Genomic DNA, 13,938 nt, shown 5'->3' with positions numbered 1-13,938 from the left:
CATTTCCTGAAGAAAATGCAAATGAGGATGCAGGTGCTGGCCCGCATCCCACTGCTTTAGATTATCATTTGCAATAGCATTATCTAGCATTAGCCTAGCAATAGCAATAACCTAGCAATAGCATCAACCTAGCATCAACATTAACATTAGCACAGCATTAATATTGACCTAGTGTTAGCTTTAACATAGCATTATCATTAGCCTAGCAATGGCATTAGCCTAGCATTTGCATTAACATAGCATTAACCTAGCAATAGCAATAACCTAGCAATAACATTAACATTGCAATAGAATTAGCCTAACATTAGCCTATCATTAACATTGACCTAGCATTAGCTTTAACCTAGCATTAACATTAACCTAGCATTAGCCGAGCAATAACAATAAATTAGCATTAGTCTAGCATTAGCATTAGCCTAGCGATTGCATTAACATAGCATTAACCTAGCAATAGCAATAACCTAGCAATAACATTAACATTGCAATAGAATTAGCCTAACATTAGCCTATCATTAACATTGACCTAGCATTAGCTTTAACCTAGCATTAACATTAACCTAGCATTAGCCGAGCAATAACAATAAATTAGCATTAGTCTAGCATTAGCATTAGCCTAGCGATTGCATTAGCCTAGCATTAGCATTAGCCTAGAATTAACATTAACTGCTCTATTTATGTTCTAGTTTCCAATGTTTTCATTGTTTTAATTTTCATTCACGTACCCCCATGACAATTCACGTACCCCACTTTGGGAACCTAGGGCCTAAGGCCAAGTGCAAGAGTAATTCATGCCACAGTAAAATCAGGCCAAATACTGCAGACTTGAGTAACTTTGGCATGACACCAAATCACCCCGGCCACATGCTGCCCCCAAAGTAAACCCACATAAATGACTCCCAAAAACATTCAAAATTACAGAATAATCCATAGAAGCACAACTGCATGACAAAAATACACAAGGAGACTGCAAAAAAATCTAAAAAATAACCAATTTATAACATCAGCATCAACCAAAAACTACAAAATGACTTAAAACATAAAGCATAAAGGCAACAGAAAATACAAAAAATTATTACTCCTTCCATGTTTAAACACACTTCATCCAACAAAATGACTCCTAAAAAATAAAATATGAAAACACACTAAATGACTCCAAAACACACATAACAACAAAAAATACACTAAATGAGAGAAAAAAAAATATGCAAAATGACAACAAAAAATATGCAAAATGACTAAAACAATGCAAAAACAATAACAAAAATATAAAATTTTTATTATTGCCTTCCATAATCAAAATGTGCTACCAGATGCGCCCGGAGACTTAAAGTCCATGTAAATTCTGCCATTTTCTTCTAAACACATTAAATAGGTCATAAATGTATAAATGGAATAAAATGCGTCCGCTGGTGCCACATTTTCAATGAAATTAGCACTTTTTTTACACCGCAATTTTGTTTCTCGACTCTAGCGGGCGCAGTTCTGACTCTACCTGGGAGAAATGCACATATTCGTACTCGGGTGGAGCAGACCTTTCCACTGACTCCTCGTTTGGCCCGATCCAAGCACTTTTGGATTTTTCCTAAGTTTTTTTTTTTTTTCAAACTGCTCTCACTCTTAGGGATAGGGTTGATACACAGAGGCGGCGCTTTCTGCGCTTGGGCGTGGTTCCGGCACCTCTAACTGACACACCCCCAGCGTTTAAGAGCAGAGAGAAGTGCTCATTTTTCCATGATTTTGAGACCTAATTTTATACACTGAGCAATTTTTTTTCATCTTTCAAATTGCGCTCAGTGGTCAATGACACATATTTCTGTGGTGTGACAAACTCATAACACAAATTTATTTCTGCTTTACACTGACCTTAAGTTGTGGTCAACATTGCTTCTAGTTTAGCATGTTGGTACACAAATACCATTTGATAAGGTCACTGGCTAATTCTTTAATCCGTCCAACCTCGTGTGCAAAGAAAGTCACTGAAGGATTACTCCCTGGCACATTATTCACTCTGTGCTGAAGTCTTATTGTATTTCTCAATGAACTTGTCTTCATCTACATTTAGTATGTACTCGGCAGCAGATGTTTGTGCCCGTTTGGATGCTGTGGGTAATAATCCTTAATATTATTCTGTTTGAAATTAAATGAAGCTTTAATACATGTCTGATTCCAACTTTTAACACCTCTTAATTGTTTTTTTTTTGGTTTAAAAAAAAAAAAAGGAAAAAAAAAGCTCTCGAACCTTTCTGCTGTTTATAAAAAAAACATGGAAACATTTGGAATTATTATGCAGGGGGTAGAAAACAGTGATTTTGCCCCTTTTCCCTCAAGCTAAAGGGAATTCATCAAGAGCTGAAAACTTTAGTCACAACACACACCCACAGGGAAAGGGAAGTGTTTCTTTTTGGGGAATAGATAAGCACCGTAACGGGGGGTGGGGGGGTGGGGTTATTTAAAATAATCTGAAGGTTCTTTCTTTGTATTTTTATCTCACTCCCCTCTCTTACAATATCTTCTTAAATACTATTGCAAAACAAGTATTTTTCAGAGACCTAAAGCAGCCACAGAAGAGGTGGTAAAGAGAGGGTTCCGGTTTTCTAATTGACGCATTGTGTTGTCTGCTGTCTTTTTATTGGATTTCCTGCCAAAACCTACAGATTCATTCACTCATACAAAATGATGGTGGCAAAATGAAAACAAAGTGTTTAAAATCAGTATTGTGCGTCATTGTCATTATTTTTTCCCGGTGTTGCATTGGAAGTCTCCTCACTAATACTTTCTTCCCCTTTTTTTCTTCCAGATGGTCACGAGAACAAAGAAAATATTTGTGGGTGGCTTGTCTGCTAATACAGTAGTGGAAGATGTGAAGCAGTATTTTGAACAGTTTGGGAAGGTAAGACCCTCTTTTTTTAACACGCTTGTGAACTACGAACGCTTTCAGCGCTGTTGAGTCTTATTATCACTAATGTAACATAAAATCTTGTTTACATATTTAAAATCTATTCACACAAAAATCTGAGCTTTTGAGCAAGGGCTGAACGCCTAAATGAGAAATTCTGTCTTACCTCTTTACGTTGGTTTTTTCCTTCATTTTGGAGAGGGATCTTGTACAATAATCCCTTTGATGTTGCACTGTACCAGCGTTAGCTCAAAGCTAACTTAGAACTTCAATTTCTCAGGAGATTGAAATCGATATTCCAAGAATGCTGGAAATCATATACCTTTCATACACAAGACAAATTAATTGTGCTTTACATGATTTGAAAGTGCAAGAGAAAACATTTTGCATATATAGGGCGCAGATTGTAAACCACATTTCGAAAACGTGTGTGAATTTCTGTTACCTTTGACCCAATTTACAGCAATATTTGTGACGTTTTTTTTTTCTTGTAAAAATATGTCAATGTTAAATCTAAATGGTAAATCTAACCGTTAACAGTAAATGTTAAATGTTAAATCTAAATGTCACGGGTGAAGCTAAATACGACATAGAAACTTCTGAATTTGCATATTAGCTAAATATTTAGTTTCACCCATGACATTTAGATTTAACATATAGATTGTGTTATTTAGATTTTAAATGTATATTTAACATTCATATTGTATTATTTATAATGATGTTATATTCAACATTTATATTTAACATTAACATTATATTTTTACGAGAAGTAGCGCTGCACATTTGGTCAAAAGTAACAAAGATTCACATACTTTTTTTAAAACGTGGTTTGTTGCTAAATGTTGCAAAAAGTTGCTGTTTATTTCAGTATGCGCAACTTTACAATCGGCAGCCCTTATGCATGTAGTTTAAAGATCAATAAAAACATTATGCATATATAAGGTGCAGATTGTAAACCACATTTCAAAAACGTGTGAATTTTGACCAGATTTACAGCAATATTTGTGAAATTTGTGATGTTTCTTTTCTTGTAAAAATATAATATCAATTTTAAATCTAAATGTTAAATTTAAATGTTAAATGTAAAATCTAAATGTCACGGGTGAAACTAAATATTTAGCTGATATGCAAATTCCCCGGAAGAACCAACATAAAAGCTTGTGAATTTGCACATTAGCTAAATATTTAGTTTGACCCATGACATTTAGATTTACCATTTAGATTGTGTTATTTAGATTTAGATTTTAAATTTATACTCAACCTTTATATTGTATTATTTATATTGATGTTATATTTAGCATTAACATTATATTTTTACGAAAAGTGTTGTAAATTTGGTCAAAAGTAACACAAAGATTCACATATGTTTTTTTTGAACATGGTTTGTTGCTAAATGTTGCACAAAGTTGCTGCTTATTGTAGCATGCGCAACTTTGCAATCGGCGCCCCTTATGCATGTTGTTTACAGATCAATAAAAATATTAAACAGAGTTTGAAATCAACATTAAATTGGTGAAAATCTCCCATAAGCAGAAGAAAAAAACGAGAGCTTTTAATTTTCACATTGGATGCTGACCTCAGCTCTGCTGGCAGTTTGTTCCACTTCTTTGCAGCATAACAACTAAAAGCAGCGTCATCATGTTTGCTGTGAACTCTGGGCTCCACTATCTGACCCGTATGAACTATAATTCCAATGCCTGACCTCTCAAGGTTAAACAAACTCTGGTGTTTATAGGACCTGCTTGAATTGGCATTTATATATCTGAACTAAATCTATCGAGGATTAAAGGTTTGACTCTTTGTAGGATTCTCTGCTGCAGTCATTGATGCATTACAGCATGCGATTCTGTCTTCTGATACACGATGACATCCATTCTCCTTTGATTTGATACAACTATAGGTAAATAGACGACATCAAAAATGAGAATTTATGTTCTAATTATCATACGGAGATATTTCATATCAATGCAACCCCTGTTTATCTGCTGGAAGCTGCTTTTTTTCCCCCACTGTGCTCCAGCAGTTTCTTCTCACTCATCTCATTTCTAATAGCCCCAGCTGAGCCAGGCATACTGTATATATGCACACACATTTATACAAGGACACGTACTGTATACAGTACTCTCACACACACACACATACACAGAAACAGGCTTTGATACAGTGGCAAGCATTTCACAGATAATTTCCCCACTCCGAGTAAAGATCTATTTCCCTCATGTCAAATTCCACATCAGTCAAGGTCACCTTCAGCTGATACAGTCCCACTAACATCAGCACTTGACCTTGAGTTTAAACAATTTTTTAGCGCAGATGGATTTTCCGTGGGCACATAATGTACCATGTCCTGAAGGAGACAAAAGACCTGTTAGAAATTAATAGAAACACCTTTTCTTTCCCGCCATCGTCCAAAGACAGTCTCCGACTAGCTCTACCCATACCCACCCGTTGTTGTTGTTTTTTTTAGGAATAAACCAGCGGCCGTTGAAGGGCTTTGTTTTTGCTCCTTTTCTGGCCAAGTGGCGCTGATGACCCAGCCGTAGCCTGGCTCGCCGCTCCAAATAAATGTTCCTTATTTGCACAATAGAAAGCAGTAGTCAAATATACAGCACGACTTTGCAATCAATGGATGTAAGAAAGGGCTCCGAAATGATTTTCGACTTGATTGAATGACATAATTGACTTGATTATACAAAGTTTTTTTTCCCCCCTCCTCAAGGAATCCTCAAACGCTTAGAAGGAAACAAACAAAATCAGACAGCGAAGGTCTTGTGCATGTGTCTGTGTGTGCGTTTAGAGCCTACTTGTGCATGCTTGGATGTGTTTGCAGTAGTGCTCTCGCCATGCGTGAGTATGTTAGCGATTAAGTGTATTTATGTGGGTTCATGATTAAGGGTGCTAGTGTGTGTGTGTGTGTGTGTGTGTGTGTGTGTGTGTGTGTGTTTGTTATTTGTTATTAATTAACCTTTCTGTCAGTGCAGCCCACCATTATCATCGCCAGGGTTGGGGTCAATTACATTTTTCAGTTGCAATTACATTTTTCAGTTGAAATTACATTTTTAATTACCCATGTTCAATTACAATTCAGTTACGATTACAGTAATCAGCATTTTTTCCATTCACAATGAAACGACAATTACTTTTTATCCTCAGAAAGTCCATTACAATTACGTTCTCAATTACTAAAGTTCAATTACAATTGATCATAATTACTGAGCCTGAAATAAACAACCTAATAAAAGTTAACCAACCTCTTGTGTTAGCATTCTGTTAGCATCTTTTATGATAACGCGTCCAAAATCAGCTGTAAAATACACGTTATATTATATTTGACAATTTTTTATCGAATTTTCATGACAAAGTCAATTATCGAAACGTAATCACAGTTTAATTACAATTACGACAGCAACAGATTTGTAAAATTACAGCTAAAATGACACCATAATTGTAATTGGATATCAATGACGTGATTACAGTTATAAATGACACATACACAACACTCAAAGGACTTTTTCACAGAAGGGGAAAAAACTATTTATTCAGTCTCTCTTCATAGAATCTGGGTGTCTGTCAGTCAGTCAGTCAGTCAGTCGTCCCTCTGTCTGTCAGCCTGTGTGCATGTCAAGGGGGACATTAGTCAGCACGGTCGCAGGCCAGCTCGTTGTTTATATAGCTTGGAAGTCTGTTCTAAAGCCCTTTATCAATCATCGCTCAACTATTGCTTAAGGCACCGGCAAATGTTCCTCCTCACTGGGAACAAGTTATTTCAGTGACATCATTCACTCTCTGTGTAATGTGTGAGCGCAGAAGTGCGTGTGTGTGTGTGTGTGTGTGTGTGCCTGTAAGTGTTTATGGTTTATGTGTGTGGTCGACCAATTAGCTGGATGTGTCTACAGAGATGGCGATGTTTGGTTGGCAGTTAAGGGGAAACAGCTGGTGTGGCCACAATTGGGTCACAGGTTTTGTCTGTGACCTCCACACCTCGCCTGCTACCCACTCTCTCTCTCACCCATCACTTCTATCAGGAAGGGGAGGGGGGTGGTGGGAGGGCGAGATGTGTGTTATGGGAAGAAACTGACAGCTCTCATGCACAACAGCCTCAGTGCGACTCTCCCAGCCGTCACTATTAGGAAGGAGCACATGCCTGAGCCTGGCAGGACTACAGAGGAGCTTAGCTGCACTGCTACATTCACCCTTTTCTTTTGTCACCGTTGGTACAATACAATGCCAAATGTGTGACAGTCCTTTAAATGAACCTGAAGCGCGGTTGTGTTTGACTGATTCTAATGTATCTCAGGTGGATCCCATTACCTGCCTAATAGTGGCCACATCCTGCCTTCCATCTTTTTTTTTTCTCTGGCGGCACATTGCACTTTTGCCCAGCAAGCTAGAGGAAACAATCTTATCACTACTGCCGGCTCTCCTCATATATTCAAGGACTCTTAACTGGAGGCTGCTTCTATTTCCGTCCCGCAATAAAGTCAGATTAATCAGGCTTGCTGTTGGTGCTATTATGCACTTTTGTGCAGACCTATCAATTGTTTGGAAAGACAATGTTAGCCTTTTGATGTCTTATTTCTGTTTTTTTTCGTCCTTATTAAATGGACCGTAGCAGTCGGTGCCGTTGTTTAAAACTCTACAATAATGGTGGGATGTGTAAAGTATGTACTACCATTTGTAAGCATTAGTCAGACATTGTTTGCAGTTAGTGCTTAACGTTTGACAGGGCTTTCTACACAAGCAGTTTTAATTGACTCTTTAATGTGCTATGGCAGTGGTTCCCAAACTTTTTGTGCTGCGCCCCCCTTTGATTAATGAAAAACCCTCAGGGCCCCCCTATTGTGACAAAATTATTCTTAAAAATGAGTAAAAGAAAGTGTGACCTTTGGAAAAAATCAGCAATTTTGACTATTCTTCTTCAACTCTCCTAAGAATAACATAAAAATCACATATTTTAGAACAACAATAAAGCTCTTTAGTAATACAGATATTAATATATTTTATATTTTTCATGCTCAAGGTTCATTCTTACAGAAGCGTATTACATTCACTTGAAAAAAAAAAAAAAATAAAATAAAAAAATTCTGGGCTATTTTTAATGTTTCCCAGACAAATATTTTTGTCTTCTGTTTTTCAGGGTAGTTTTTTTTTTTCAAATTTTATGACAAATTTGTTTTCTGTTTTCCAGATTAAGTTGTTTTTGTTTTTTGGTGTAATTTTTTTCAGTTATTCAGAGTAAATTTTTTTTGTTTTTTCTGCTAGTTTTTTTTTTTTTTTTTTTTTTTTTTGTCTGAATTATTAAGATACTTGGGAATCCCACCCTTCAGGTAAATGAAATACACTTCTGTACATTCCAGTCTGTCCAGGCTATAGCAAATGTTTTACAATATGCCATAAATGGGCAACTTTTATCACAATGGGGGCCACAAAAATGTAACTGTCTGATCTGATGGCTACTTAATCAACATTTATATCAATATTTAGAATGATGACCAATGTGAACATTAAAACATTAATAAAGAACAAAGGGTTTAGTGTGTTTTTCTTGTTGTTTTGTTTATTTTTCTCTCATTTTGTGTATTTATGTTGTCTTTATGTGTGTTGTTGGAGTCATTTTTTTTTGTTTCTTGGGTATTTTTTTCCCCATTCGTGTATTTTTTTGTAATTTTTTATGTTTTGGGGAATCATTTTTGTGTGTTTACACTGCACAAAACTAGTCTGAGGGCCGCATGTGGCCCTCAGTTTCCCCTGCCTGGAATATGCAGTCAAACAAATGCTTTTTTCCATTTTTAAACATTAATTCTCCATCATTTAAACATTATCACATTAAAGTATAATAGGAACATCAGAGATTGATAAATACCCCGTGCTCTCAGAAGTTTACTGTATACAGTATAAACTTGTCAGTCCATCACTTTTAAGTTTTATAGCAGCCTTGAATTGAAGTCTTAAAGCAAACTTGCAGAGCCCAAGGGGAATTTGGCTTCCTTCCTGACAGTAAGACAAATGAATTTCTTTTTGTGACAAGCAAACAGCAGAATTTATGGCAGCAGCTGCAAACAGCCCTCCACGCCTTTTTAACAACACAAGTTATTCCACAAATAGAACCGAAAACAAAACAGAAAAACAGCATTTTCAGCTTCCTGATGACAGTGTGACAGTAAAGTCAAAAAGACCTTGCTCCTGGAATCAAAGATAAAATAAAAAGTCTTGGTGGTTTGCATCCCAAGTAGAAGCACCTTTTAACATACGGAGAGAAGAGGAGATTAAAAAAGATGGGATACAATTAAACATGACAACTGTGTTTTCGCTATTTGCTAGCCCCCGAGAGAGTGTTTCTAAACTAGTGGGTAAGGACCTAGAAGTGGGTCATGCACCTGTTTTTAGTGGACCGTTTGCATTTTCTTACTCGAAGCACAGGTTTATTTATTTATTGCATATCCCACCTCTAGCACTATAATATACTTAGCTAATAAAAAGCTAAAGTAAATTTCTATACCTGTAAGATCATATTTTGTAAATAATGGCTGCTCCTCAAGAGTTTCTTCGCCGCTCTTTCTCCATTTGTGCTTTTCAATAACATTTACTCTCATGTTTGGGCACAAAAGCACTGTTGATTCTTGGCTTTAGTAAGTTTGCTGACATTATAACATCAATAAGTAATGTGTGTATACTTATTTCTTATAATGACAAAGCTAGTTGAGCTCTAAAGCAATTATTTACTTAGTGTTAACACTTAACTGTTTATGATGCTAAGGGTTTATTCTCCCATCTGGACTTAAACGCTTTTTTGTGCGCCTCAAGTTACGCGCTTCTCCCCTACGCGTATCGTTGGGTCCAGGCTCCTGACACGCCCACCGTGCGTAAGTAGAGCAAAACCGCGTAGTCTGTGAATGAAGGCGGGCTGAAGGAAAGGAGGCGGTGATGTCATTTTTTTTGGGCTGTCTCGAAATCACGGAACATGGAGTTTTCCCAATGCTTGTAAATGTCATTGAAATGCGTGAAAATGATAAAGTTCACTTTTAATTTGAAATGCCTTCATTGATAAACAATGTAACAGGTTGGTTGATTTGATCAGATCATTGATCAGATTATTGCAGTGCGACTGAGTCACAGTTAAAATCTCTTTCCTTGATGATCATCACCTCCATCATCATGACCAAATTAGATGCCCTGAAGATATGAAAAAATAATATATCTTTAATACAGAGGGATGTTTGCAGTGAAACAGAACTATTGGCTTCCATAATACGCTGATTTAAATATCAATTGTTTAAAGCAACCTGAGCTGAGCCTAATTAAAATATGTGTGGGAACAGTTTCTGGTCCATCCTCAACTGCATATGACAGCTTGTTTCACTCTGTAGTGGATCAAACTGTGACTTTCATGTTGGACATAGTATGAAAATAGTTGAATCACTGTGGACAGAAGTCTGTGTCTGTCAGAGTTTTAATTAATCGCGCAGCCGCAGCTGAGTGATCACAGCTGCTGCTGCCCGACGCACGAGTCCGTGTGGCTTCACATGTATCTGTCCAAATTTCGAGTGCAATATATTTTTTTACCTTATCGGGGCGCTGCACTTATTCCAGGGTTAGAAGCGCGACTTACGCACACCGGAGAATGCGCGTAAAGCCAGATTTGAATGGGAACGCCCACATTTCAGTTCTGCTCCACCCACAGTGCGTTACTGGAATGAAGGCGCGCAGCGACTGATTTAAGTACAGGGGGAGAATAGCACACAGCCAAAAACAGCGCCACTGTGTGGCTTTTTAGACGTACGCGCATGGGAGAAGAGAGCCCTTAGACCTTGTGCCTAAACTCACAAGCATCTGCATTAGAAAGCTTGTCGGATGTTACACTGTAGTGGATTGAGTTTTTGAGCCTTGAAAATACGTATTAGTAGTACATTTTAGTACAAGTAAGTCATACATAAAATACTCAAGTACAAGTAAAAAAAAAACCTCAATTAAATAGTACTCAAAGTAAAAGTTAAGTATGGCTAAATTTATGAACTTTAAAACTGAGAAAATAACCTCCATTTAATGCTGTTTTGGCATTACGTTTAATTTGGTTGGTCGGCTGTGATGTGATGCATTCGATTGTTGTTCATTTCATGTTTTGTAGTTTTACAACGTCCGTTGATCATTTTATAACAAGAAATAATCATTTACTCAGTAACTGTTGGGTGTAGAAGTGTAACTAATTACTTTACTGCTTTTAAAACGTACTTAAGTACAAGTAAAAATGACTAATTTAGAAATGTACATGAAAATATAAAAGTACCCATAAAAGCAACTCAATTACAGTAACAACTGTACTTGTAATCCATTGCTTTCACCTCTGTATGCGTGTGTATATATATGTATATATTATATTAGATTTACCTGCAAAGCACCTTGAACTTCCCTCCAAATAGTCACACTGAAGCAGCTGCTTGATTAAAGCTCTGTGTAAAAGGGTCCATGTAAATTTGGATGTGACGTCCCAGCAGTGCCCTGCTGGGGCCTTAAAAGAGTTCTCTCCGCAGATAAAAGCACAATTAGCTGTGGTAGCTAATGCTACTTCATTGGTTTATTGTAATCGGCTTTGAGGGCGTCTCATAGTGCCCTTATTTGGCTAGGCTTTGACAACTTCACTTGTCTGGCTTGACTTTCTGCTCTCTTCTCCACTGGCTATAGGATTTGCTCTAACAGGCCTGAAGCTGGCTTTTTAGTTTCATCACAGCTACTTGCTTCCATGTCACTGGGCTGCTACAATCATCCCTTTGTGTCCAGCCAGTCCCGGTTCTCATGCTCCACTGGTCTACAGCCTGATAGTGAAGGTGGAGCTCAATGGGAGGAGGAGGAGGAGGAGGAGCTTAACCTATTCATTGCCACTAGGCTCAGGAGAAATAAAGGTAGACACATTGGTCGTTAGTGAGTAATAAAATGAGACAGTGGTCTAATAATAAAGAGGAGGGAAAAGTCTGCCAGGGGATGTGACTGCAAGAGTGATGACACGCAGTAAAGGACAATGAAGGGATAAGAGAGCTGATGGAAGGAGGCAAAACACAGTGTCCTGTGCAAGTCTGCTGCAGCCTAGACTCGAAACCCAGCTGCAAACGTATGGAACTCCTAAATAAAGAAAATAACAATAATAATCATAATAATAATGATAATGATAATGGCGTTTTTTTTTCCAAGGACACTCAAAGCTCGTACAGAAACCATCATTCATTCACACCAGTCGCTCACATTTGTCATACCAGTGATGGTAATCATAATGCATCAAATTTATATAGCGCTGTCTTCGGTGCTCAAAGCCGCTTTACAGAATACAGAAAAATAAAGAAATATCAGTAAAGGTACAAGTAAAAGAAAGGTTAAGGAAAAGCAAGTTGGAACAGGTGGGTTTTGAAGTGTTTTAAAGTTCTGGAATGAGTCTGCGTTCTTGATGGGTTGTGGGAGTGAGTTCTAGAGGGCAGTGGCGGCAGTGGCTATTTTGTAGCCACAGCTGCCCTGGGTCAGACTGACAGAAGCGTTGCTGCCATTTTGCATCAACGGCCCCTCTGACCACCACCAACAGTCATGCCCAATTCAAACCCATTCATACGAGGCAATATGGATAAAGTGCCTTGCCCAAGGACACAACGACAATGACTTGGGTAGAGCAGGATTAGAACCCCCAACCCTTCGGTTATTGGACGACCCACTCTACCACTGAGCCACGGTCGCCCCAAAGAAAACTAGAAGACTAAACCTTGAACTGATATTATTCTTGTTTGTCCACTGGATACGACTATATAAGTTATTTAGCAGAGTAGAATTATTTATGTAAAAGTAATTAGCCCCCCTACTGGCAATTAAGAGCATGAGACACACATATGTTTGTTTTTGCATTTGAATCTCAGAGTAGAGATTATAAATCATCACTGATAATAACTAAACTCATCATTCTTATCTCACCAAATTCAATTTCTTTTACCCAGGGTAGCAAAAGCATTTGAGCCGTTAGTGGGTTTAAAATGCACTTTGTGAAGGTGCACATTAATTGTGCTTTGAACCTGTTCTCGTGTCCAACATTGTTCGTCGACTGAAATAGCAAACATGAATGATTAATGCAGGGAAAACACACTTTATAGGATGGGGGGAAAAAAAGAAGCTAATCAAAAGGCCACAGTCCTTCATTCCACTCCCTCGGTTGGTGCAGGTGCACATTTGCATGCCATTTACATGGCGGCTCGCAGTGACCACTACCTCTCCACCGTCTCCGTGTCCGTCATCTGCTGACATTCTGTGATTGTTTCCTCTCTGCTGCAACTCCACCAATCAGTTGAGGATATAGTGCGGTTCCAGTGATTACAAGGAGTGATCAGAGCAGCACTGATGGAGCATGTGCCTTGCAGTGGAGATTTTAGCCTGAGGCTTCAATCTCATTGCAGTCACTTGTAGTTAGTGACTGAGACTAGCAGCACGAAGGGCAGCACAATATAAATGAATAGGCTATGAATGTGGATATAAATGCGACGCTGCAGGGACACACTGGGGGGGGGGGCGACAAGTTAGACCAACTATTTCATATCCTCTTTGACCTTTATTTGCCCAGTGGCCCAGCAACATTTCCAGTAGAGAGGCTTTTAAATGCCCACTGAAGAACTGAGATGCATTTCAACCCTGTGTCTTTGGATAGCAGAAATCATGCAGGTATTTAACCAAAAGGAATCACAGCCTTACATTAAGATTAAATAGATTTTTTTTATTTTTTTGTTTTTTGGCTCATGCTGATCCATTAAAATACTATAATGTGGCAATTTAAAGCCGTCGATTGTGTGCGGCGTAGGCGGCTTTCAACGAGAGCCGTGGATCACGGCAGATTGACACCTTTCTGTAGGTCTGTCGTCTCATCTCCTGGCCGTCCCTTCTCAAATGGCTCCCTCGGGATAAGCTGGGATTGGCTTGATTGTGTTATCGGTCACTGATCGGGTCATTGAATGATGGAATTTTGAGCCCCTGTTCTGCTTAAAGAATGAAATGTTTAAAGAAGATTGACTGTGATTGGATCG

General features: G+C 38.1%; 1 protein-coding gene across 11 annotated transcripts in view; it reads left to right on the top strand.

Moving 5' to 3' along the window:
* The window catches only part of msi2b (musashi RNA-binding protein 2b), a 333,212-nt gene that overhangs the window by 113,678 nt on the left and 205,596 nt on the right, over nt 1–13,938 (top strand). For all 11 annotated transcript variants that reach the window (XM_028467613.1, XM_028467615.1, XM_028467610.1 and 8 more), the window contains exon 6: nt 2,798–2,890. In XM_028467613.1, the coding sequence (XP_028323414.1) occupies nt 2,798–2,890 (93 nt within the window). The remainder of the gene's footprint in view (nt 1–2,797; nt 2,891–13,938) is intronic.

Source organism: Gouania willdenowi, chromosome 14, assembly GCF_900634775.1.
Source record: "Gouania willdenowi chromosome 14, fGouWil2.1, whole genome shotgun sequence".
In the NCBI taxonomy this organism is placed as follows: Eukaryota; Metazoa; Chordata; class Actinopteri; order Blenniiformes; family Gobiesocidae; genus Gouania; species Gouania willdenowi.
This window is presented reverse-complemented; position numbering and strand designations above follow the sequence as displayed.